Source organism: Leopardus geoffroyi, chromosome B3 (genome assembly GCF_018350155.1).
Source record: "Leopardus geoffroyi isolate Oge1 chromosome B3, O.geoffroyi_Oge1_pat1.0, whole genome shotgun sequence".
In the NCBI taxonomy this organism is placed as follows: Eukaryota; Metazoa; Chordata; class Mammalia; order Carnivora; family Felidae; genus Leopardus; species Leopardus geoffroyi.
In genome coordinates, this window is record NC_059337.1 from 74675670 (window position 1) to 74699696 (window position 24027).

Below are 24027 nucleotides of genomic sequence, written 5' to 3' on the forward strand. Positions count from 1 at the left end.
CTTCTGCTCAGGTCATAATCTCACAGTTTGTGAGTTCCAGCCCCATACTGGGCTCTCTTGCTGTCAGCACGGAACCTGCTTGGGATCTGTCTCTCTCTCTCTGCCCCTTCCCCGTCACACTCTCTTTCTCTCAAAAATAAATAAACATTAACATTTTTTCTTAAAAAAAAAAAAAAAGTTGGTTGAATGAATTACCTTCCCTGACTACATTGTAGGGATTTAGTGGAACTACTCTTGTCTTGGACCATCTCCTCTCTTAGAGGTAGTACCTGCAGGATCCCTCCTTGAGCCACCCAAGGTCATTCTGCTGAGGTGATCCACAGAGATTTCTGGACAGAACACTGGACATTATCTTCCCTTTTAAATTCTGCTCTTCCTCCTGGGCTTTATATTTCTGTGCAGGGCACCTCTCCTCACCTGTGGGTTAGAAACCCAGACCATAGCCCTTAACTCATTCCTCCCTCCTCTCCACATCCAATCCATCATCAAGTCTAATCAGTTCTACTTCCTATGGAAACTTCCAACCCACCCCCATTTTCATTCTCACTCCCTCTTTCCTATTTCAAGTTTTTCTGTCTCTCACCAACCTCTCATCTTCAGTCCAACTCCTTTCTAATTTCTTTTCCACGTTGCTTTCATCATGAATCTAGTGAAATGCAAAACTGATCGTATCATTCCTAACTGAAAGCCCTCTCTTACATTCAAAAAGAAAGCCCAAGCTCTGAAATATGGCAAAAGGATTTTTAATGATCTGGCCAAACTTCTCTTCATCCATACTCCTTGCCACTTTGCCCTTATGCACCTATATGCCAGACTTCGTCAAATTGTTTTCATTTTCCAAATATACCGTGTTGTCTTACATTTCTGTGCATGGTGCATACTGGATGATTCCTCTGTCCTCCATGCCTCTTGGACTTCACTTTTTCTCATCTTTTGTGGTTCATCCACCTCCATGAAGCCCATCATAGTTCTCTTCTTGGGATCCTCAATACATCTTTTTATCACCACCATTGTCACACAGAACCTATCTTGGAAGGTTGTTGTAAGGGTTAAATAAATTAGTAAATATAAAGCACTCGAAACAGTTCCTTGGGGCACCTGGGTGGATCAGTCAGTTGAGCGCCTGGCTTCAGCTCAGGTCATGATCTCTCTGTGGGTTTGAGCCCCACATTGGGCTCTGTGCTGACAACTCAGAGTCTGGAGCCTGCTTCGGGTTCTGTGTTTCCCTCTCTCTCTGCCTTTCCCCCACTCACACTGTCTCTCTCTGTCTCTCAAAAATAAATAAACGTTAAACAAAAAAACAACTAAAAAAGAAAAGAAAAGAAAGGAAACAGTGCCCGGCTCATAGTAAGTACTACATATGCATTGTATTCTGAATGTTTTTATGTCCGTCACCCCCACTGGGTGGGAGCCTCTTGAGGGAAGACCTTGTTTCTTTCTTGTACATACAGCACCTTGTTTGTATGTTTACAGCTAATACAAACAGCTCCTTTTTTAGCCTTCTCTTTTACTGCCTTAGAAAACCCCTTGTCTTACAAGTCTTCTTAAATTCGAAGGTTCAAGAAGACAAGTGGTCAGAACTGAGAACTTTGGGCACATAGTCTCATGGCTACTGCTGGCCCCAGAAGGGTGTGGGCAGGGAGAACAGTACAGCGGAGAAGAAAAAGAGAAGGTGATTGTTCTCAGTCCTTACCGTGCATAGGAGTCAACCTCTTAGTGATCTTGTTAAAATACAGACTTCTTGGCCTCTGCTCCAGGGATTCGGGTTCATGAGGTTTATGCTGGCACCCAGAAATCTGAATTCTTGATTAATGTCTCAGTTGATTCTAATATAAGTGGTCTAGAGACTATGCTCAAAGAACCCCAGGGTAAGGGAACAGTTTCATTCAAACCAAAACCAAATCTTCCAAGTCACCTGAAGGAAAATTTCCAGGTAGAAGAGAGCTATACAAAGGAGAGATACAAAGGAGATGACTCTGTATCTCCGAACCTCAACTTCCCCTGCAGTTTCCTGTCTCTGATGAGGGACACCTGTCCCTGTATCAGTGGATGGCACTCAGTTGGTCCTCTTCCACAAACCTGAAACCCGGGGGTTTTCTTATTACTGCTCCTCTCCACCCTCCACGCAGCTACATCCCATCCTTCCCCAAGTCGTGTAAATTCGATCTCCTAGGGACTCCTCCAAGCTTTCCACTCTGTCTCCAGCACCACCACGCTGGCCCAAACTACCATCTCTAGCATAAACAACTAGAGTTGCCTTCCAGTCTGTGTCTCTGCTTCCACACTAACCCTGTTCCAATCTATTCTTGACACTACAAGCAGAGTAATCTGTTCAAACCACAATCTGGCCATGTCATCTCCAATTCCTTAAAGCTTTCAAAGGTTTCTTACTGCTCCAGGGAAGACAAAGATCCTGAATCTGACCTATGAGGTGCCTTGTGTGGCCCTGAGCCCCTCAACTCCTTAACTCTACCTCCTCCACTCTGCCCTTTGCTCCTCTGCCTTGGCCACATTATCCTTCTTTGAGTCTTGCTTACTCTTCCAGACTCCCTTCCACCACAGGATCTTTGCAGAGGCTATTCCTTTTGTCTGTAGTGATCTCCCTTCCCTTTCTGCCTAAATATGGTCCAGGGTCACCTATTTGGGGAAAGCTTTCCTAACCACCACAACCAGGCTAGGTCACATGCCTTTACTATAAACTTCAGAGCTACTTACTTTGTCTCATGCAGTTATTCAGTTAATCTGTTTCTTTCTCAGACTGCAAGCTCCACAGGGCAAGAACTAGGGTTGTCCTGTGCGCCACCACTTAGTTAATTGCTTGACACACATCATTAAATGCTTGTTTAGTAAGTGAAGGAATGGGTCCATTAGCCACCACTATGGCTGGACCCTGCCAGTCAATGTCTCCTGTAAAACTCGGGTCCAACTGTGGACAAACATTCCCTTTCCAATGTAGACCTTAGAACAGTTGAAGGTAGCCATTATTTTAAAAAATTAACTTTATTTTAAATAAAGTCTGGGTGGCTCACAGTCAGTTAAGTGACTCTTGGTTTTGGCTCAGGTCATGATCTCACAGTTTGTGAGTTCGAGCCCCCAAGTCGGGCTCTGAACTGACAGCCACAGAGCCTGCTTGGGATTCTCTGTCTCCCTCCCCTGCTTGCTCTCTATCTCTCTTTCTCAAAATAAATAAATAAACATTTAAAAATAAAATAAAAGTGCAGGGGCAACTGGGTGGCTCAGTCAGTTAAAGCCTCTCTTGATTTCAGCTCAGGTCATGATCTCACAGTTTGTGAGATTCGAGCCCCGTGTCAGGCTTGTGCTGACAGCAGGGAGCCTGCTTGGGATTCTCTCTCTCTCCCTCTCTCTCAAAATAAATAAAAAAGCTTTAACAAAAAAGAAAGAAAAAGGTAGGAAGGGAGGGAGGGAGGGAAGAAGAGCAACCATTATGGTCTTATCCATAAATCTGGGAAACATTTATAAGTCACATCTTGTAAATTTTTGCTTTTGTATTCGTAATTAGCTACACCTGGCTTACTATCCAGAAAATAAAATCTTCCTTTTGGTGTTTTTACTTCTTTTAGAATTTTCCAAGCACTCCGTCCAAAAGGCCCAGCCTTCTAGCCTCCACGTTTATCTGGGTAGAGCCCTGCTGTCCACAGGGTCTGCCATACTTCTATCTCCTCAATGGCCTCTTACAAAATCAAGTACAGAGGTTGGTACATGTACTCTCAGGCTTCAACACCGAGGTCCGGACTTTGCTCTCTGGGCCAGGGGGCTGTAGGAGCTTCTAGCATTAGCCATCAGCCTTGCCAAATCAAACCCACTCAGCTGGGATTCAGGGACCCTGATATCAAGCCTGGTTCTCCAAGCCTGGGATGGTCCCCTCCCCTGCTTTTAGGCCTCAGTTGAAGCTACCACATTAATGTTTCCAGCTGTAAATGTTAGGGCAGAAGGAATTAAAGAGAATACTGGTTCTTTACACTGGGTTACTGATGCAAAGAATCCACGTCCTCCCTAGTGATCAGCTTTGTATACCAGGTGTCCCAGGAGAACCAAAACAGGTCACAAAGACTCTGAGACAATGACCTGCCTCATTGGTGCTGGGGCACCAACTAAGAGGGCAACTCTAGTGGATTTTGCAAAACCAAGACTCATAACACCTTCTTGTTATTTAAAAACAAAACAAGACACTCTGTAATACAGAGGATGATGTCAAGGAAATAATCATATAAACGAATATAAACTAGCAGGAAACAGGGTTCCCTAGTACAATTTTCTGAGGTACAGTCTCAGTAGGAGTCTGTACTGATGGTTATTACTCAGCTCCCCAGGTGCCCACTGATCTTGCTTTTCTAGAGCTGGTCCAGTCATGCACCATGCATTCTTCCGACAAATGCTCCAAAACACAATCCTCCACTGCTCCCCCAAGCCCTCAGACTCCCCATCACCGTCAAATTTAGTTCATCCTCCATTCGACAGATATTTATTGAGCACCTGCCGCATGTCATGGACTGTGTGAATCCGCTGTAAGTAAGAGAGAGGTGGTCCCTGTCCTCAGGGACTTACATTCCAGTGGAGGAGAGCTAAAGGTCCAGGGCCAGAGCACAGTAAGCCAAGACACTAGGGATTCTAATGCCTAACTCCACAGAATTAAAGGAGATGCCCCTATCAAGCACCCAATTTGAACTTAACTCACAGTAGGACCTCGGTAGGTATGTATTCGCTTTCTTCCCCCAAGTGTTTGGAGAACAGCTGGCCCTCCCCCTTTTTTTGTGTTTGTATTTTCCTTTTTGAGGATTTCAAGTATGTTTCAGCTCTAACAAACCACAGGACACCAGGGTAAAATGAACAAATGTGAAGCAAGTTACAAAGTTGTTAAAAATCTTAAACTGGCCAGGTGTTCAATAAAAAGATACTATTGTGTTGCTGTTCTTTCTGGAAACCAATTAACAAAATGTTTCGACCACCTTACAGATGCTCAATCCCTTTCCCCCAATAACTCTCACTGTAAGAAGTTATTTTAGGGAAATAAAAAATGAGCACAAAGATAAATGCACTTGTACAAGGATATTTATCCCAGCTCTGCATGTAAGAGCAGAACACTGGGAAGACTGAAATTTCCAGCAAGGAGGGATTAATCAAATAAATCATGGCATTCTATGGTAGACAGTGTTCATTTGTTATTAAAAATGTAGGGATACCACTGGAGTTTGCTCCATAAATTCAAGGAACAATTAAAGATCACATCTTGCAAGTTGTTACTTTAAAAAAAATTTTTTTTTGGAGGGGGGTGGTGCCTGGGTGTTTCGGTGGGTTAAGCATCCAACTTCAGCTCACATCATGATGTTCTGGTTTGTGGGTTGGACTCCTGCCTTGGGGTCTGTGCTGACAGCTCAGAGCCTACAGCCTGCTTTGGATTCTGTGTCTCCCTCTCTCTCTGCTCCTCCCCTTGCTAACATACACACATACTCTCTCTTTCTCTCAAAAATAAATAAACATAAAAAACATTTTTTTTTAATGTTTATTTTTGAGAGACAGAGAGCAAGCTGGAGGGGAACAGAGACAGAGAGGGAGACACAGAATCCAAAGCAGGTTCCAGGCTCTGACCTTGTCAGCACAGAGCCCAATGTGGGGCTCAAAGTCATGAACTGTGAGATCACGACCTGAACTGAAGTCAGATGCTCAACAGACTGAGCCACCCAGGCGCCCCCTTTTATTATTATTATTATTATTATTATTATTATTATTAATGACAAGTTGTTGCTTAAATGTCAAGGAGCAAATATCTCTTGTGCAGTCCTGTGATTGGCCCTGTTATAAGTCCTGGGACAGGGGTGTGAACCAGACAGATAAAGTCTCAGTTCTTACTAAACTCACATTTCAGAGAAAAGAGACAATTTAATAAATAAACAAACATGCTAATGCCAAGAAGTGCTTGGCAGGACGTGAAATAAAATTGGGTGATACGCTAAAGAGACCAGGGGACAGGAAAACAAATTAGATTGAAGGTCAGGGAAGAGCTCCCTGAGGAGATGGACCTGTGAGCTGAGGCCTGAATAACAGGAGGGGACTGGGCTTGCAACCTGGGGGCAGTGTTCTTCCAGAAGGAAAGTCAGGGGCCAGGCCCGTAGAAGGTTGTTGGGTTTTATTTGTTTGTTTTTAATGTTTATTTATTTTGAGAGAGAGTGCCAGTGGGGGAGAGGGGCAGAGAGAGGGAGATAGAATTCCAAGCAGGTTCTACGCTGTTAGCACAGAGCCCAACACGGGGATGGGTCTCACAAACCTTGAGATCATGACCTGAGCTGAAATCAAGAGTCAGATGCTTAACTGACTGAGCTACCCAGGTGCCACCCCCCGCCCCCGCAAAGGTTTTGAGCAGAGGACTGACACGATTGGATTCACCCACCCATTCTGCACAGCAGAGTATCAGAGGGCACGAACGGAAGTGGGGGAAATGATTAGGAGACTGGGGCAACAATCCAGGTGAGAGGTGAAGGGAGTTCTGGGAGCTGAAGAGGTGATGGGTGGTCAGACTCTGGACATCTGTATATGGGAGACAGAACATCAAGACTTGCTGGGAGGGGCGCCTGGGTGGCTCAGTCGGTCAAGCGTCCGGCTTCAGCTCAGGTCACGATCTCACGGTTGGTGAGTTCAAGCCCCACATTGGGCTCTGTGCTGACAGCTCAGAGCCTGGAGCCTGCTTTGGATTCTGTGTCTCCCTCTCTCTGCCCCTCCTCTGCTCGTGCTCTCTTTCTCTCAAATATAAGTAAACATTAAAAAAAAAGGAGAGAGACAGAGAGAATAACATTAAAAGACTGGCTGATAGACCAGAAGTGGGATATGAGAGAAGGAAAGAAGCCAAGAGTGACTTCATGCTTTGGGGCCCATGAAACTTGGAAAGATGGAGTTGCCATTTACAGATATGGGGAGGCCGTGGGATATGCTGGAGGAGGTCAGGAGTTTGATCTCAGACAGTACATGGGGGGCATCTGTGAGTCTCCAGCAGATGCGCTAAGAAGGCAATAGATAAGGGAGTTTAAAGTTCAAGGGAAACAGATGCAATTTGGGGAGCCAGTGGTCCTTAAGACCACGTGACCGGCAGGACTCACCTAGGCAGAGTGTAGCTGGTTGGGGGAGCGCCTGGCTGGAGGCCTGAGTCACTCTGACACCCCAAGGCTGAGCAGGGGCTTCAGGAGGACCAAGAGGATGGCCTGGAAGTCAAGACTACTGCCCAGTCTGTAAACATGATGGTTTCAAAGATTATTTAATGCTTTGAGAAAATGCTCACCACGGGTTACACCGTGTGGGGGGTGAGAGGGGATCGGCATATGAAACACAATGTTAACGGCTGTCTGTTTTCTGTACCTGGTGGTAGTTGAAGCTTATTGTTCTTTTCTCCTTTACAGTTTTCCGTGTCTTCTGAATTCTCAACATTGAACATGTGTTGCTTTTATAAATATTCTTAGCCAAACACATTTGAAAACAAATTTTGAAAAGTGGTTTTTGCTGCTCAGAGAGGACTCCAGCCTAGTTCTACCTCAAACGTGTGCCTACAAGAGGACACTTCGATCCTTCTCACCCACCGTGGGTGCCATGGAAGGGAGGCAGTCCCGCCTCACTCCGGGGGCCTTCAGAAGGGTTTTTGGTCAGCTAGAAGCATCCTGGAGTGGGGAAAGACCAGTCAAATGTTCAAGGTCGTCCTGACGCCAAGCAGGCCCTATCTCAAGAGCTGCTGCGCTGGCAGCAGGGACAGACGAACTGGTAGATGGACAGAACGGTTTCATTAAAAACGGTTCATTAAAAAACAGTTTATTAGCATCTGTGCTGCCCAGTGCAACTGAAGAGCAGCCCCCTTCCCAGGTGCCCCGGCCTCCCCACCTGAACCTACGGAGAGCAGCTCTGCGCTGGGTCCCTGCGAGGCAATGTCCTTGCTCCTCTGACTCCAGTCCCATTGCTCTTGGCCAGGGGTTAAGCTCCACCTCGAGATGCCATAGGGATGGTCTCCCCTGAGTGACTGTCGCCTCCAGCATCTGAGAAGAAGCCTCCGCTCCCAGGGGCCGGAGCCACGTCCACCTGGATGACACCATGCACCTGGGAGAGCTGGGGGCTGTCCAAGCTGGCGATGAGCTGGCGGGGGCCTGGTCGCACAGGCACAAACTTCTGGTGCAGCGTCACTGTCTCGTTGCCCCCAATGTCCCTATGGGCAAAGATAGAGTCATGGACCTGGGTGACTGGGGGTGGAGTGGGGAGGAAGGACTGATGGGGCTGCCAGGAAGGAAGGAGCAGAAGGTGGAGCCCTTTGGGCATTTCTGGACTCAGCTGGAATCTCCACACCAGCGGCCAGGACGAAGCCGGAGCCCCAAGGCCTCCTTGCCCTCGCCTCTGCATAGCCAGGTCAGTGGCCACCCACCGAGCTGCCTGAGCTGGAAATCTTCCCGTCATCTGTCATCCAGGGATCCATCCCTCCCTCCCCACCCCCACAAACACCTGGACAAAGACTGCATGTTGTGTCCCCCACCTCTCCATCGCCAATGCTCCTGCCCTAACCAGACCAGCCACCCCATCTCATCTGGGGGTTCCAGGACCAAGGAAACTTTAAAATGAGACTTCGGGGCTCAACGCAGTGTTGCCAAATAATTTCAGTTTTGCCAAGAAAAAAAGTGGAAGATAATTAATCAGCCTCTGCAATATAATCATCTTACCAAAGAGGAAGGAGCATCTTTAATACCTCCAAACACTGGAAAGATGTTATCTCAGAGAAAAAGGAAAGTCCTTCCCAAGAATAGACAATTGGCATCTTTAAAGGGACAACTGTGTGTGTGTGTGTGTGTGTGTGTGTGTGAGAGAGAGAGAGAGAGAGAGAGAGAGAGAGAGATACATGTGTACATGTGCACACATACATACGATGGTGTCTTCATTTCCCCCCTTCTCCATGGACCTCTGGAAATTTAGTCCCAGACCCTCCCTCTAGGATTCACAATTTCACTAGCCTTCCAACTGGCCTCCTTGCCTCCTAATGTCCTATCTTATTTTCCCACTCTAGTTTCTAGTCACTTGGAGGTGAACTGAATCCGTCAAGGGTTTGGCTTCCTCGGTGCTTCTGGGATGAGACGGCAGCTCCCTAACCCGACACGCAGGCTCACTCTGACTCAGCCCCGCCTGCAAGGCCTCATCATCCCCCACCATTCCTCCTGCCCACCAGCCCCAACAATGAGCTCCTTCCCCTCCCCGAACTCATCTCTGTTTTCATGCTTTGCTCCTGGGCTGGCTCCAGGCCCAGCTCACACCACCCCTTGAGCACCTCCTGCCCTCAGGGAAGTGAACCTTGTCCTGCTCTGAGCTCCTGCAGTAATCGGCCTGTGCACTGTATACACTGAACACGATTGCATTTCTATCACACCTGCTTGTGCCTGTTAGCATCTGTCCTTTCCTGCCTCTGCCTGAACCCTTGCCTCTGGCCCCCTCTTCAATCCAAGCCTGTCTTGGGGGATCCACTCTGGAGCCGGACTTTGTGCAGACATCTCAGGCTTCTAAGGGAAAGAGCCAACACCCCAACTTCAAAGATGGGCTCTCCTTGGGGCAAAACATTTAGCTTGGAGCCTGCTTCCAAAGGGCTGCCCTGGACCACATTGGACTCTTTCTTCTACTGCTGTTAGCTGTGTGGTTTAGGACAAATTATTAAACTTCTGACTCTCACTTTTTGGTCTGTAAAATGGGAATGAATATAAAATGAGGGGGTGGAATCAGATGGCCTTGAAGGTGACTCTAAGCTCCACAAAGGAGGGAATAAGTGGAAGGCAGGGAGATATAGATGGTCTCCCCATTAAGTTACAGACCTAATTTCTAGACTTACTATAATATATAACTAGACATTAAGTCTATAACTTAACAGGTAGGCTATACTGTGGCTGGTTACAAATTCTCATTTTTAACTCATGCCCATTTTTCCAGAGATACAAACTTCAAGCTGTTTAGGCTCAGGTCAGCCTTCAACACTGTACTTAATTCATACAAGAATTGAACTGTACTAGATCGGAATACAGCCTTTACTTGTAAACGTTATTTCTAAGAGAAATTGCTTTTCAGCTTCCAGCTAGGAATGTCAAGATCTCTCCCGGCTCCGGCCTCAGTGTCAGGCAAGACCTGACACACCCAGGTCTGCTGGTTGAAGTTGAGCGCATCAGCTGCTACAGCTGGAATGGGCCTGAAACAGTGCAGGTAATGAAACCGGCTCTCTGACAAGGACACCAGAAATTAGACACCCAAATGAGCATCGTGCTTCACTTATGGATTGGTTCAATCACGTTATGAAGCCTTGAAACGAATTTAAAAACTCCTCTCAGATTTGTCTTCAGAGCCACGGAAAACCACACGTACACCACGTCTGTCTCTCTCTCCCTCTCCCTGACACGCGCCGGGTGCATCCTGTTCCTCCCTCACAGCCGAACCTCATTTCTGATGGAAAAGGGCACACTACCCACCTTTTCCACCTACCTTCTTAATTAGTCTTAGCTTTGAATGGCTTCAGGCTGTTTCTCCAAAGTCAAGTCTACCCCAGAAGGCCACCCTTAAGGACATTCTAGAGAATATGATTCAGGCTGTGGAGCAAATTCCCCAGAAGGGTTTGGAATAGACTTCAGCCTCCCCTGGTGACTGGCTTGGTGGTGAGTGACAACAGCCATCTGGAGGAGTAAGTTTGGAATGTTTATTAAGTGGCCAGTCACCCCACTGGGTGGCACACCTATGCTTAATGGGGTTTCCATACCACAGCTTTTGATGTGCAAACGAGAGCAAAGTAATATCTGTCTTGGAATCTAATATATCTGAACCAACAGCCCAGGGACTTCCCCTTCTCAATTGCTCTGTAGACCCCCACCTGGGCTTGTAGCAGAGAAGAGCCACAGAATGTCTAAGGAGGACCTCCCTTGAGAAACCATCATCCAACCTTCTCATTTACTGGAGAGAAGACTAGGGCCTTTAAGGTGGGGGGTGGGGGGTGGGGTGTCACACAAGCCCCACAGCTACAGAGCAGGGCTGGATCTCCCCATGCTCAGCACAGGGGTCCTCTTGCCCTCCCAGGCAGGGGCAAGAATCAAAGATGTGGTGGAGTTGCTGAGGACAGTCCAGCTCTGGGGAGCCCTCTGAACAGGGGAAACCCTCGTCATCTGCAGGTGAGAGATGCCCACAGAGTGAGCTCACTGGGAGCCCCAAGCTGCACAGTCTAAGCTGCTGGACACTCTTGCAAGGTGAAATGGGGAAGGCACTCCTTTGTGGCATATCACGTCACGCAGGGTCAAGGTGGGGCAAGGCTCAGGATAGCAACCTTTCAGCTTTGACCTATTGGCAAAAGCGGGGGCCACCACTGGGCGGAGCCTGCTATATGTCCGGGGGAAGGAAGGGGAAGGGTGGGCAGGGACCCTCTGCTTCCCCCACCCAATCCCTCCACAGGGGCCATCCCTTTCCCTCAGGCACTCTTTGTCAAAAGAGGAAAACACCTGCCCCTGTCACCAGAAGTCTGATCTTAAAGGTCAGCCAGCCTCTGGCCTTCTCTGCTTTCCCTCTGTGCTATTCCAGGGAGGGTCACAGCAGCATGTGTGGCTCTGTGTCAGAGATGACAGCCCAGGCCTAGGCACACAAGCGCTGGGTGTGCCCTCCCTGGGTGCAGAGCCTCTCTGAGCCCGGGGTGAGGCCCAGGTGGGCTGGCAGAGGACCTACGGGACAGGGCCCTCTCCTTGGGAACCGCTGCTTGAGCCCTCCTGGCACAAACGAAGCCACAGGCCTGAGAGCCTGCGTGTTGGGTGGGCCATGGTGGGAAGAGCAGAGTCTGCCCCTTACGGGCTGGGAGACCTCATGAGACACGGCCACCAGCTTCCCTGTCATAAAGCGGAGGTGACGGTAGCAATAATCAAAGTAAGAACTACCAACAGAGGCTCACGTTGTGCCAAGCCCAACACCAGATGCTTTATATGCATAGCTCACCGAATTCTCACAACCTCCCTTGGAGCCAGTGACGGTTGCTATCCCCACTTTCCAGCTGAGAAAACAGGCTTAAAGGAGATAAGTCACTTGCCCAAGGGCACATAGCTAGTGAATGTTGGAGCTGAGACTTGAGCCTAAGTTTTCAGGATCCCAAAGCTTTGCTTTTAATCATAACGATGCTCTCTAATGTACTTTAAAGGGTTTTTTGTGGTCTGCAAATGGGATAATAATCCTGAAATGCCTGGTCAATTCCTGAGTGGTGGGCGCATGTTAGTGATGAGCTGCTACGGATTCCTAGGTGAAGTGTTGGTTCCGCAGCGGGACAGTGAGGAAGGACAGGCCCCACACTAGGCACATGGCGGGTCTTAAATGCTGCTCCCACTGAACTAAGTTAGAAGGCCTTGCTGGCTGGCTCCAGGCTGCTGTGTTGGGTCCTGACTGACTACTGTCCTGACCCAAGACAGGAAGCAATTTGGGACCCCTGGCAGTCTGGGAGAGCAGAAAAGGGCAGGGGTGGGGGCGGGGAGAGGCCAGACTCACCCCACATTGAGGATCTTGGGTCTCTGTAGCCCGGAGCCCTCAAGCCGGAAGACGACATTGGTGAGGGTTATAGGCAGCGGGTTCTTGAAGACAATCTGTACTTCGCACTCCTGACCAACCACGGCTGCCCCCAACAACTAAGAGAAAAAGAGACATCCCCCTCCGCATCAGAGACCCTGGCCAAATACAAGGGAATCATACACTCCACCAGAGAGGGGAAAATTCCAGAATCAAAACCTCCCCCCAAGTCCCACATGGGCACCCCGGAGAAGAATGGGGCTCCGCGGATGCCAGAGAAGAAACTCCCACCCACTCCCCCACTGAAGCATCTGCAGGATCGGGAATAGGAGATCTGATTTTACAGGGGAGGACATTGGGGCCCAAGAACCCACAGCCAGTCCCTGACCTTCTCCGGAACTGGTGGCCAGGCTTAGCATCCTCTCCCCTCCCCCTCCGACTTCCCTTAGCCCCAGGGCATCCCTCGTGCCCAGCCCAGCAGGCTGCACTCACGGTGAGGGAAAGGTCAGGGGTGCGCAGACGGAAGGTGTGCTGCTTGGCCAGCACCTGCCCGTTCTCCTTGACGTGGCCCGAGACGTTGAGCAGCATGGACCCCTGATCTACCAGGTGGGGCCGGTATTCCTTGTAGGCCACAGGCATGGACACGCGGTCCGCTGGGGGAAGAGGCAAGGTGTCACCTAGGCCCGCTCGCCCAGACACGGCCTCCTGGGGCCTCCATGTCCACAGCCCGGGGTGCCTGGCCATCAGCGGGGCAGGGTGGGAAAGGAGCACTCACAGGCCCCTGGTGCCAGCACCACTTCTTTCTTGCTCTCCTTGAAGACAGACCCGGTGACACCGGTGTAGAAGGTGACCGAGAGGTAGAGGTGCAGCTTCACGGTGCGGCGGCTGCTGCTGCGATTGGTCAGCACCACGCAGACGGTCAGGTCCTGCCCCATCACCGCGTCCTGTGCCTCCACCTGCATCGCCACATCCTCTGCTGAGTCACGCATGGAGTACACGTTGGGTTTGCTGCCGTGGGCGGCTGCTGTCTCCACTGCCTTCCGCTCTGCTTCCGAGCCTGGGGGTTGAGGGTAAGGGTGAGGTTACAGCCACTGCCGGAGCGGGCAAGTGCTCAGTGGGAACCCTTGGTGTGGGCCAGAGCTGGCCAGGTTCAGGGAACGGTACCTTCTGGGTGTTTATAAATGTGGGTGACATCATCTCGCATGTTGGATCCAATGGCCTTTGTTATGATGAGTGTACCAATGGCCTTCTCTTCCACATACACGATCTTAAAGCTGCCATCATCCTGTCGCTGCCAGTAAACTTTGTCACTGTTGACCTGTTGGGGGATTGTGGGGGGTGTGAGCCAAGAATTAGATAACCAGAGGGTCTGAGGCTGGGCCTGACCCCCTGCTCCCCCTTCCCCCCGCCACTCCCCCCCCCCCCCCCCACTGCCTTCCCCTGAACCTAGGAGCTGCAGGGAGGGCTGGATCCAAGGGTTAGGAACTTCCTGGCACAGCCAACCTGGGAGACTTTCCAAGCTGAGCCAGATGAGGCCAGAGAGAAGGGAAGAAGTTGGGAGGCTCCTTGCAGTGCATTTTGGCATTAATAACAGTAATCCCTTATGCTCATTCATGGACTTTATGACTTATAAAGCAGATTCATACCCATTATTTCTTTTGATCCTGAGTACAGGAAGCACAGCGGCCATTATTATCACCCTTTTACAGATGAGGAAACCTAGACTCTAAATGAGTGACTTTCCCAAGGTCACACAGCTACTCAGTCAGCGGTGAAGTCAGGACCAGAGAACCGAGGCCTGACACTTGTGCTCTGGTCTCTCCAGACCACCCAAGAAGGCACCTGGAACACAGTCCTTACCTCAGCAAAAATGAAGGGCGTGTCGTATTTCATGTATACCAGGCCATTCTTGATGGACTCCACAGAGCAGGGGCCGCAGCAGAAGATGCCTAGGGGACCAGGACAGAGGTGAGAGATCCCAGGAGGCTGAGGGGAGCCTCTGATCCTAGGGAGAGGCCCACCCACCCAAACCCTGGTGCCTTGGGTCAGCTGCCACCTGGTCCAACCCAGGGAAGGAACACAAAGAAAAGCACAGTTCCATTTGGTTTCAGTCAACAAGAGTGAGGCCAAACGTGGGACAAGCTGGCCTTGATAACCAAGTTATCAACACATCTTTCCTCTACTGGGCGAAGCTGGATATCAACTGTGACCCCTAGAAGTCAGGAAACCCATCCTGCATCAAGACAAACCCAGACCCCAGGGTGACTCTGTTTACTGGCTGGGAAAGCAGCCACCATTCCAGAAAGATCCAGAACAAACCCTCAGCTCTACAGCCTGCAGTGTGTCTTCTCTGTGGGGAGGTGAGAGGGGAGCTGGTGGGAAACAGAGTCTTCTCTTGGCATGCTTGGAGGGTTTTCTGGAGGAGATGGGCTGACAAGGAAAAGGCTTGACAAGAGAGGGCACAAAACAGGAAGTGAGGGCCACCCAACAGGAAAGATTCTTAGAAAACACCTAACTATGGTTTCCTTTTACAGATAGGGACATAGGCTCAGGGAAGCCAAATAAATGTCAAGATCTGCAAGACAGTCAGACAAAGAAAGAATGGAAGAAGCTACTATTTACTGAAGAGCTACTGTTCCAGGCATGCTGCTATCCTCTCTGATATATGATGATCTCACTTAATTCCCCCAACAACCCCATCTGGTATATATTATCCCCATATTATAGAGAAGTGATCAAGCTAGAATCAGACCTGGGTCTGGCTGGCCTCAGAACCCCTGCCTGCTGTCCACCCTGTTACTTCCCAGAGTGGGGACAAGAGCTCAGATCCCCCAGTATCCCGGGCCAGGCTGTTCCAGCATCATGGGCAGTGCCTGGCTGCACAAGGCAGGGGGCACCATTCACAGAGATGATTGAGAGGGAGGAATGCAGGCAAGGCAAGGGCTATCTGGCATGGGGTGAGGAAGGGAGAGGTGGGGAGGAAGGCAGCAGGAGGGGCAGGCCCAGCTGCCTGGTGCTGGAACGTAAAGGTGGAAGTGGACGGCTGTTTGAGAACAGCGTGTACAGCAGGTCTGGTGTTCGAGGGAATGTGTGTGCTGTGGCAAACACATCAGCAGGTCATGCCATCAGTGATGATCTCTTAGGGCTCGGTTATGGGGCCTAGTTTCTTCCTCCGACCTATCCGAACTCTGGCATTTTCCATCCTGTACACACAACTCATAATGAGCAACAGAACAGACAAGAGAAGAACTTGGTGAAAGTCAGAATGCATAAAGGGAGTCAAGGCCTGGTGAGACTCTGCTGCTGACCTGATGCCCCTTGCCCTGGAGAAAGTCACTCCACCTCTCTGGGCCACCCCTTCTCATGTATCCCACAAGGGCCTGCAGTGGTCCTAAACCCAGCTCATCTTCAGTGTCACCAAGGGAGCTTTCAAAAATGTAGATCTAGGGGCGCCTGGGTGTGGCTCACTCGGTTAAGTGTCCAACTCTTGAGTTTGGCACAGGTCGTAATCTTCCGGTTCATGAGTTCAAGCCCTGCATTGAGCTCTGTGCTGACAGTGTGGAGCCTGCTTGGGATTCTCTCTCTCTCTCTCTCTCTCTCTCTCTCTCTGCCCTTCCCCTGCTCATACTCTCTAAATAAATAAATAAATAAATAAATAAATAAATAAATAAATAAATATGTACATCTATCCCTGGAATGTCTGAAATGTCAGGTCTGGGGTGGGACCTAGACATTTACTCAAACAAAACAAAAACAGGGATGTCTAGGTGGCTCAATCAATTAAGTGTCTGACTCTTGATTTCAGCTCAGGTCATGATCTCACTATTTGTGAGTTTTGAGCCCTGTGTCAGACTCTGTGCTGATAGAGCAGAGCCTGCTTGGGACTCTCTCTCCCTCTCTCCCTGCCCCTCCCTGCTTATCTCTCTCTCTCTCTCTCAAAAATAAATAAGCATTTAGGGGCATCTGGGTGGCTTAGTCAGTTATGCGTCCAATTTCAGCTCAGGTCATTCATAATCCCCCAATTTGTGGGTTCGAGCCCCAGGTTGGGCTCTGTGCTGACAGCTCAGAGCCTGGAGCCTGCTTTGGATTCTGTGTCCCCTCTCTCTTGTCCCTCCCCCACTCACACTCTGTCTCTCCCCCCAAAATAAACATATAAATAAATAAATAAATATTTTAAAAAAGAAAGAAAGAAATAAAACCAGAAACATCCTGAGAGAGAATAGGGAAATTTTATATTTTATCTTATTCAATTCTGTACTTCCCCCCAACTTCTAAACATGTACTACTTATGATAATGACCTTTTTTAACTTAAAAAAGGTAGATAAATAAAATGGTCCTTCGATTAATTACCTCCAGGATGTGTAAGTAAAAGAGCAAAGGAGAAGAGCAGGTGTGCTAGGGAGGAAAAGCTCTCACCAAATTTTCCTACATCTTTTGCCTTTTGAGCCATCTGAATATATTAGTCATTGTAAATAAAGAAGATTTAGGCAAATAGAGAGTTATGCGGAAAGGCAAAAATAGTGAAAGGCTGGACAGTGATCCCATTGGTGAGCCTGTTTAAAGAAACACTGGGGTCTATAATAAACTTCAAGAAAATAAACTGAATGTGTAACATCTCTAAAAAAAAAAAAAGAAGAAAAGAAACATGGGGGCTAAAGGGCCAGTTCTACCGCCCAGATGGTGCTGACACTTGGGGCTTGTTACCCAGGTTGGGAGATGGGGATGGGGCCAAGGGGGGCAAAGGAGCCAGGTGGGGCCCATCTCACCGCTGCTGGTTTCCTGGGGTGTGGCATCCACCACCTGCCACCCACCAAAGCCAGAGGGCAGATCTGGCCTCTTCATCCAGCAGTCGTTCCACACGTGGAAGTTCCTGGATGGACACGGAGGGAGGGCTGGGTCTGAGCAGCCTGCCCAGGGCCTCCCTGTGCCCTCAGTGTCCAAGTCTTGGTCACCATCCCTTGGTCACCAAGGATGGGCAGCCCAGCCCTGGCCCCAGCCTCACCAAACAGAATCATGGTTCAGGTGCTCGAGAGGCTTCATATTCTCGTCAAAGTAGATGTCCATGGTGAGGGATGTGTCTGTGTCATGTGCCGAGTTGAAATTGGTGACAGTGCGGGTGGCCAGGCCCAAGCAACGCAGCACTATGGAGGAGCCAGGGTTAGAGGTCAGGGCTCCGGTAGGAGTGGGGTGGTGGGCAGGTGAGGTATCACGTGAGGAATAGCAGGGGGACAAGGGCTACTGGGTTGCCAAGCTGGGTCAGGGCTCAGGAGGCCTTTGGGCCAGGGAGCGTTGCGGGTTAGGGGAAGCCAGGCCACCTGCCTGGCCTTGTCCCTGCCCAGTGCTTCTCCCTCCTCTCCCCTAGGCCTCCCTAGGTAGTTAACACTAATTAATGATAATTAAGGTCAGCCTACCATCCAACCCCCACCTGTCCCTGCACTGTAGCCACTGCTGGGTGGGGTTCTCGTTTCCTTCCCTCTTCCTTGTAGGGCCCAGGAAGCTCCTGTCCCAGTCCCTCCACTACCTGTTGTGGTCACACCGGCGAAGACCCAGCACTGGCCATAGGGGACGGAATAGCCGGTGCGTAGGTAGCTGAGTAGGATCTCCACGCTGCCCACCCAAGCTGATGGGTTGGTGCCTCGGGAGTAATCACCAGACCAGTTTCCAATCAGGACGCCATTGTCATCCAAGGAGTTCACCTGCCCAGGACAGGATGGAGTTGGGTGGAGTTGAGGGAGAGGCTCAGGGCCTTCCATGTAGTCCCCAGCCCTGCCCCTGCCACCACCCCTTACCCCTAAATGCCTCAGAATCTAGCCAACCTGAGCCCCGCCCAGGCCTCCCAAAGACATCTGCCCCCCCCTCCACTCCCTACCCCCCCACTGCCGGATCTGACACAGTAATGTGAATCCTGGGTGTGCCAAGTTTTGGGTTTGGCCCTACATTCCACAAGAGCTGGGACAGAAGCCAGAAAGGGTAGGGTGGGGCCAGGTGAGGAGAAGAGAGGGAGTGAGACCCCTCCTACAATACCCTTTGCAAGGGCAGGACAGGGCTGAGTTCCTGGAGAAATCAGAAAGGGCAGGAGCAGGGGGCAGGGAAGGTGGGAGGCAGGAGGCAGACACGTCATAGCACTCAGAGACGTGCGGGTGCTCACCATGGCAGAGATGACCCGGGAGACACTGACCGGGTCCCCGCGGCCTCCATATGGCATGCCCCGCCTGTCTAGGATGTACAGGCAGGCATCCAGCACTCCATGGTCAAACTGGAGGGAGGGAGGGCAGAGGTGACCCTTAGGTCAGCACGCGCTTCCTCACCCCACCCCACCTGCCTCTTACTTCCCCAAGTGCACGTGGCCCTGGCCAGCCATACCTGCCCATAGTTCCAGGTCCGCTCGCCAATCTGCGCTTCAGTCCCATAGTAAATTCTCCCGGATTCATTAAGCACGTACTCCTGTCGCCAATCCTCATGCTCCACGTACACGATGTCCTCTGTGTCCCCAAAACACATATGCCTGGTCCCCTCTAGACCTCTCCCTGGGCCCCACCTGTCCGTGGGCCAACTCTAGAGGACTCCTGTACACAGAGCAGGAGTGGGGACACCCCTAGCCCGACAGCACTTCTCCCTGGAAGGTCAGAGGGAGTGTGACAGAGATGGTGGGAGAAGGTGGCTGTAACCAGGGCCCTGGAGAGGTGAGGCCATGTGACCTTGGGCGGCCACCATTCTACACCGGAGCTAGGTCCCCTCACCTGAACAATAGAAGGCCGGCTTCTACTAGGCACATAGGCAACTAGCCAGATTCGAGGAAGGGGAGCTCTGAGCCCCCCTCCTTCCTGTCCACGTCCTACTCCTGACTCCAGCAGGCTCACCTGGACACCATGGATTGAAGAGGATGTAGATCTCGTTGTGGGGGTCAAAAGGCAACTGGAACTCGCCAGCCTCTGAATGTGTGCGGACCGTGAATTGAAACTTGCCGATGATGGCGTTGGGGGAGGTGTGGACACGTAGGTCCAGATTCTGCCCACTGGCCTTGGTCACCTGGGCTTTCCAGCCTCCGCTGCCCCCCTTCCCCACTGGGATGATCACGTGCGTGCCCTTCCCCACCTCGGGGCTGTTTCCTGGAGCAGGAGAAGCAGCAATTAGCTGGTGAGGCTTCTCTGAGGGGAGATAGAGCCTTGGACTTCTCCCAGCCCAACCCAGAATGTGTATGACACACATCGGTGTGTGTGTGTGTGTGTGTGTGTGTGTGTGTGTGTGTGTCCCTGAGTTGGGCCATCACCTTAGTCTGTGACAGACTCTGAAAGCAGCTCTGTCCCCACCCGATGCTTGCCCACATGCCAGGGCAGAGCAGTCCAACATCCCAAACCTGTTCCCCTGACCCTGAACTCAGAGGTGGGTAGAAGAGACAAGGCCACCGTCACCGTCTGCCTGTCTGCCTGTCCCAGTGCCTGGGCTGGAGGGGCAGAGCTGCCCTGGCTGGGTCCGGATGCCCCTACCCCCTGGTGAAAGGACAGCCCAGATCCTGAAGGCCAACCCTGCCTACCCCCTGGGGCTGAAGCTTCCAGAGCCTTGAACATCCCTGGTGGCAGTGGTGGGGGTACCTGGGAAATTAGAGGCTGGGGTGGGCACGGCTAGGCCTTAATCAAAGGGTATGAGGAGTCGCCCGCCCCCGGCAGCAGCATAATCACCAGCCTGGGCAGTCAACGGCCACTAAGCAACGCGGTGAGAAAGGCACCTGCCCTGGGTCATGGGGACAGAGAGACAGAGTTGGACAGAGAGGAGAGAGCCAGCCACACCCTGGGGAAGGAGAACAGACCCAGAAAGAAAGACACACAGAGGCAGCAGCAATGAAGGAGTAGCTGAAGCAAGCACCTGAAGAGAAAGTATTTTGAGACAGACGCCCCAGGAGCCCTGAAGAGGGTGAGCTTAGGAACATGGGACACCAAGACCCTCCCTGAGACACACTCCTGTGCTTGCACCCGTCTTGTCCGGCAGAGGTGAGAAGTGGGGTGAGGGTAGGAGCTTAAAGATGTCCCTCTGATCCTAATACCAGGGCTGGAGGCCCTGCCAGCCAGCACTCCCCAATTCTCGGGCTTTCACCCTCCCCACTGCAGGCCCCACTGACCGATAAGCAGCTCCAGGGCAACATGATCAGAGGACTCATAGGGCCGAGAGAGGTGGAGGACCATGTCGAAAGGCTGCCCACGGCGTAAAATCAGCTCGTCGTACTCAAACTCATCTGTGTGGTGCTCTCGGCGATTCTGGTCCGAGCGTGAACTCAGCAGATCCACACCGGTCACCACCAGCATGCCCTCTGCAAGGCCACAGCTCTGGGTCAGCGAGGCCCCATGGGAAGCCCAGGCCCCCAGAGATGTCAGGATGAGTCTCAGGCCCCATTAAGGCCTTTCAGCTCTCAGATAAGGTGGCTAGGAGACCCTCACCTCTGATGGTGCCGTCTCCAGCTGCGTTCACACCACTGGCCCGGGAGCCAGGCCGGCGGGAATCTGAGCCCCGGGAATCTGGTCTTCGACCCCCAGAGCTGGATCCTCGACCCCTGCCAGACCCTCGGTCTCCGTGGGGCTCAGGTCCCCAGTCAGCATCTGTTTCATTTCGGCATGAGCAGCAGCCACAGCAGCGAGCCCAGAAGGAACGGCCTCCTCGACGAGATCGTCTGTCCGGCTCTGGCTCCGGCTCCGGAGAAGGTGTGGTGGGGGGCTGCCAAGGGTTCCCGCCCCAGCGGCCCACATCTGAACGAGGACCGTCCATCATGCCTGTGTGGAAGAGGTAGGGAGGCTCTTATCACCCACTCAGACCTCCTATACTCAGAACGCCCCAGCTGGCCCACCCAGAAGCCCTCCACCTGGAGAGCTGGTTGGAGAGCCCAACCAGATGACTGAGATGATCTGATCTTGCCCCAGAGATTCCCCTAGACCCATCCAGGGACCCTCCCCAAAGACTCCCTTCAGACTCACCTAGAGAAACTTCCCACACTGCAGAGAAATCTTTCCCCTCTTACCCCCACAGCCACATCCACCAAACTAGATGACCCACTGAGAAACCTGCTCTTAAGGGCCCATCCCAGAAATGAGTAGACACTTGTCACAGCCTCGGGACCCAGGGCACAGACCATCCCCGAAACCCGCTCCCTCCCACCTGCCAGCTACTCTGCCTAGAGGTCCACGAAGCTGCCTGCCTCTAGAACCCATTCTTGGCAGAGATCCCCCACCCAAGGCTCCTTGTAGGAGATGGGCAGGTGATATGCAGGATTTGGGGTCCTTGGCATTCCCACGTTAGGTCAAACACCCACGCGGAGTGGTGGGTGCTGTGGGTTCAGGAGCCCGACGTCCCTGGGGTGCGGAGCCTGGGTGTCGGGGGCAGCCTGACCTGGGCTGGCAGGCTCCGGCTGGCCCACACCCCACCTTGCCGGGGCCTGCCAGAGCCTCACCTGGCGGTGGTGGCGACAGCAGGGCTGAGTCCGGCAGCCGGGCTGGGACAGGTTGGGACTGCTGGGACCCAGGACGGTCGAGGAGGCACGAGTGGAAGGTGTGGGATGGGCAGGTAAGTGGTTTATGAGGGGGGAGGGCGGAGCCAAGCTGCAGGGAAGGGGAAGCCTGATTGCTTCATCCCCTCACTCTGGGGAAGAGGCCCGGCCTCTGGGGGCTGTCTCCAGAGGTAGGGGCGGGAAAGGAGACCTGGCCGCATCCCCTTTCCCCTTTCGAGGAACTGTGGAAATGAGCCAAAGCGGGGCGGGGCCGGGGTCTGTCAGGATTCAAAGCTGTGGTGAAAGTGGAAGGCCTTGTGAGACTGCCCCCACGGACAGACCCCACTCCAGGCTGGTTCCTGCCAGATCGGTGCACAAGGGGCCCCCTCTCCTGGGTGAGAAGACCCCACAGCTGTGGGGCAGAGTGTCCCTTCACCAAAGACCCTAGGCAGCGGGCCCCCTGTTCCCAAGCTCACATTGCCTGCCTCTGCTCCCATAAGACCCCGGGTCCCTCTGCCTCTGCCAGGGTCTGGTACAGCCTGGGCCAGGCTCAGCCCTGTGAAACTGGCCCATGGGCCTGGTCCTGCCCAGGGAGGTCCTGGGATCCGAAGCTGCAGACTGGTGACATCAGCAGCCAGGCCCTCAGACTGGCTCCACCAGCCAGCCCCTGACCTGCCGGCTCTACCAGATCCTCTGATCCCCCCCACCCATCTGTCCTTCCTCCTTCCTCCAGCTGCTTCACAACCCTTGGCATGAATGAACTGCCCCCAGCTTCCTGTGTCCCTACAAGCTTGGGATTGGCAGGGGTGTGGGGGGGGGGGTGTGGGGGGGGAGTGAGGGTCAGAGTAGGAGCAATTTCTTGTTTTCTGCCCCCAGCCTGGCAGCTTGGGGAAGGTTTGGGCCCTCGCTCTGAGGCTCAGGTGGGAAATGAGGCCCTCTCCCCAGGCTGCAGACTACCCCTTTTCTCTCAGAGAGGGGTGGCTGGTCAGCTGGAGTCCAGGATTCTCCAACTTGGAATTCTTCCCAGAAATCCTGACCGACCGGCTCCAGGCACCTGCCCTGTGTGTATCCCAACTCCACCCTGGCACTGGAGGAACACCAGGGATGCCACTGAGGGAACCCTAAGGCAAAGAGGAGGTCAGACATCTCTGGGAGGCTCTCCTGAAAGTTCTTTAGGAAGGTTGGGGCCATTTCTTGGGGTCTCTTCCCTCCATCCTGCTGTTGTCCTTGCTCTGCCCATAGGCCACCGAAGAGAAGACAGTGAAAACAGGGTTGCAAGAAGACACATGGAAACCGACTAGAGGAGAGGCTGAACTTGGTGATGCATCAGGCAGGGAGGGGCCTTGGGGAATGGGGACTGAGACTCCAGGACCTGGCAGGGAGCTCTCCACACCCACAGTGACCTTTCCCTGTCTAGCTCCAAACCCTTGACCTGGCAGAGGGTCTGTCCCCACCTCTAACACCCGCAAAGGACACACAAGTAAAAATCAAAATCCCAGGCAGGCAGGTCAGCCAAAGGGCTTTGTTGAGGGGCTGTATGTATCACCATGAACATGGGAAGGGGCAGGGCCCTAAGGGACCGGATGTGTGTGAACATTTCCCAGGGAACCAGAAAAGTACCTTGTCACTCTCTCTTTTGTTTTGGTCTTCTTCCCCACCTAGCCAGATTTGACTCAGTGCCCTAACCCCTGAGCCACTCCCCTCTCCTCCCTCTAGGAGGCTCAAGTGCCTTGGGGCTCTAAAGTCAGGACAAGGGGTGTGTATAGCAGGGCACCATGGGAACAGATACCCAGCTCGGTACCTCGGGAGCTGAGGCCAGTCTTGACCTATCATCCCATATCAATACAGAACGGACACAAGTAGAATCCCAGACCAAGGTGCAGAGACGGCTTTGGTGCAGTTTCCTCATCAGTACAATGGGCCTCACCATCTCATCCCGAAGCACTTGTGAGGGTCAGCTGAGATATAGTACTTTCGAGGGCTGTTCAACCACAGAATGCTACTCATGAGGATCAAT

The 24027-nt window shown here is 52.0% G+C and overlaps 1 protein-coding gene and 1 long non-coding RNA gene across 3 annotated transcripts; one reads left to right on the top strand and one right to left on the bottom strand.

Annotated features, from left to right (window-relative positions):
* Positions 1 to 7793: 7793 nt before the first annotated feature.
* On the bottom strand, positions 7794 to 22079 carry TGM1 (transglutaminase 1). Of its 2 annotated transcripts, none has more exons than XM_045450537.1 (15): positions 21975 to 22079; positions 20971 to 21300; positions 20655 to 20843; positions 19399 to 19647; positions 18902 to 19020; positions 18687 to 18794; positions 18060 to 18234; positions 17541 to 17679; positions 17305 to 17408; positions 14398 to 14486; positions 13702 to 13855; positions 13313 to 13594; positions 13030 to 13190; positions 12520 to 12656; positions 7794 to 8197 (listed from the first exon to the last, which is right to left on the bottom strand). In XM_045450537.1, exons 2-15 carry the CDS (start codon positions 21296 to 21298, stop codon positions 7969 to 7971), a joined length of 2463 nt encoding a protein of 820 aa, XP_045306493.1. In that variant the 5' UTR covers positions 21299 to 21300; positions 21975 to 22079; the 3' UTR covers positions 7794 to 7968. The 2 variants fall into 2 exon arrangements, with proteins under 2 accessions (XP_045306493.1, XP_045306494.1); XM_045450538.1 differs by having other exon boundaries at positions 21914 to 22017.
* Positions 21217 to 23640, top strand: LOC123583467. The gene is made up of 4 exons (XR_006704884.1): positions 21217 to 21302; positions 21967 to 22087; positions 23038 to 23147; positions 23253 to 23640. It is a non-coding gene; the product is annotated as an uncharacterized LOC123583467 (long non-coding RNA).
* Positions 23641 to 24027: the final 387 nt, after the last annotated feature.

Coding starts and splice junctions, on each gene's coding strand:
- TGM1 (XM_045450537.1), bottom strand. CDS start 21,298: ATGATGGACGGTCCTCGTTCAGATGTGGGCCGCTGGGGCGGGAACCCT. Junction 13,856..14,397: donor CGCCCTTCATTTTTGCTGAG/GTAAGGACTGTG, acceptor ATCCCCCAACAG/GTCAACAGTGACAAAGTTTA. Junction 13,191..13,312: donor GGTGCTGGCACCAGGGGCCT/GTGAGTGCTCCT, acceptor CTCTTCCCCCAG/CGGACCGCGTGTCCATGCCT.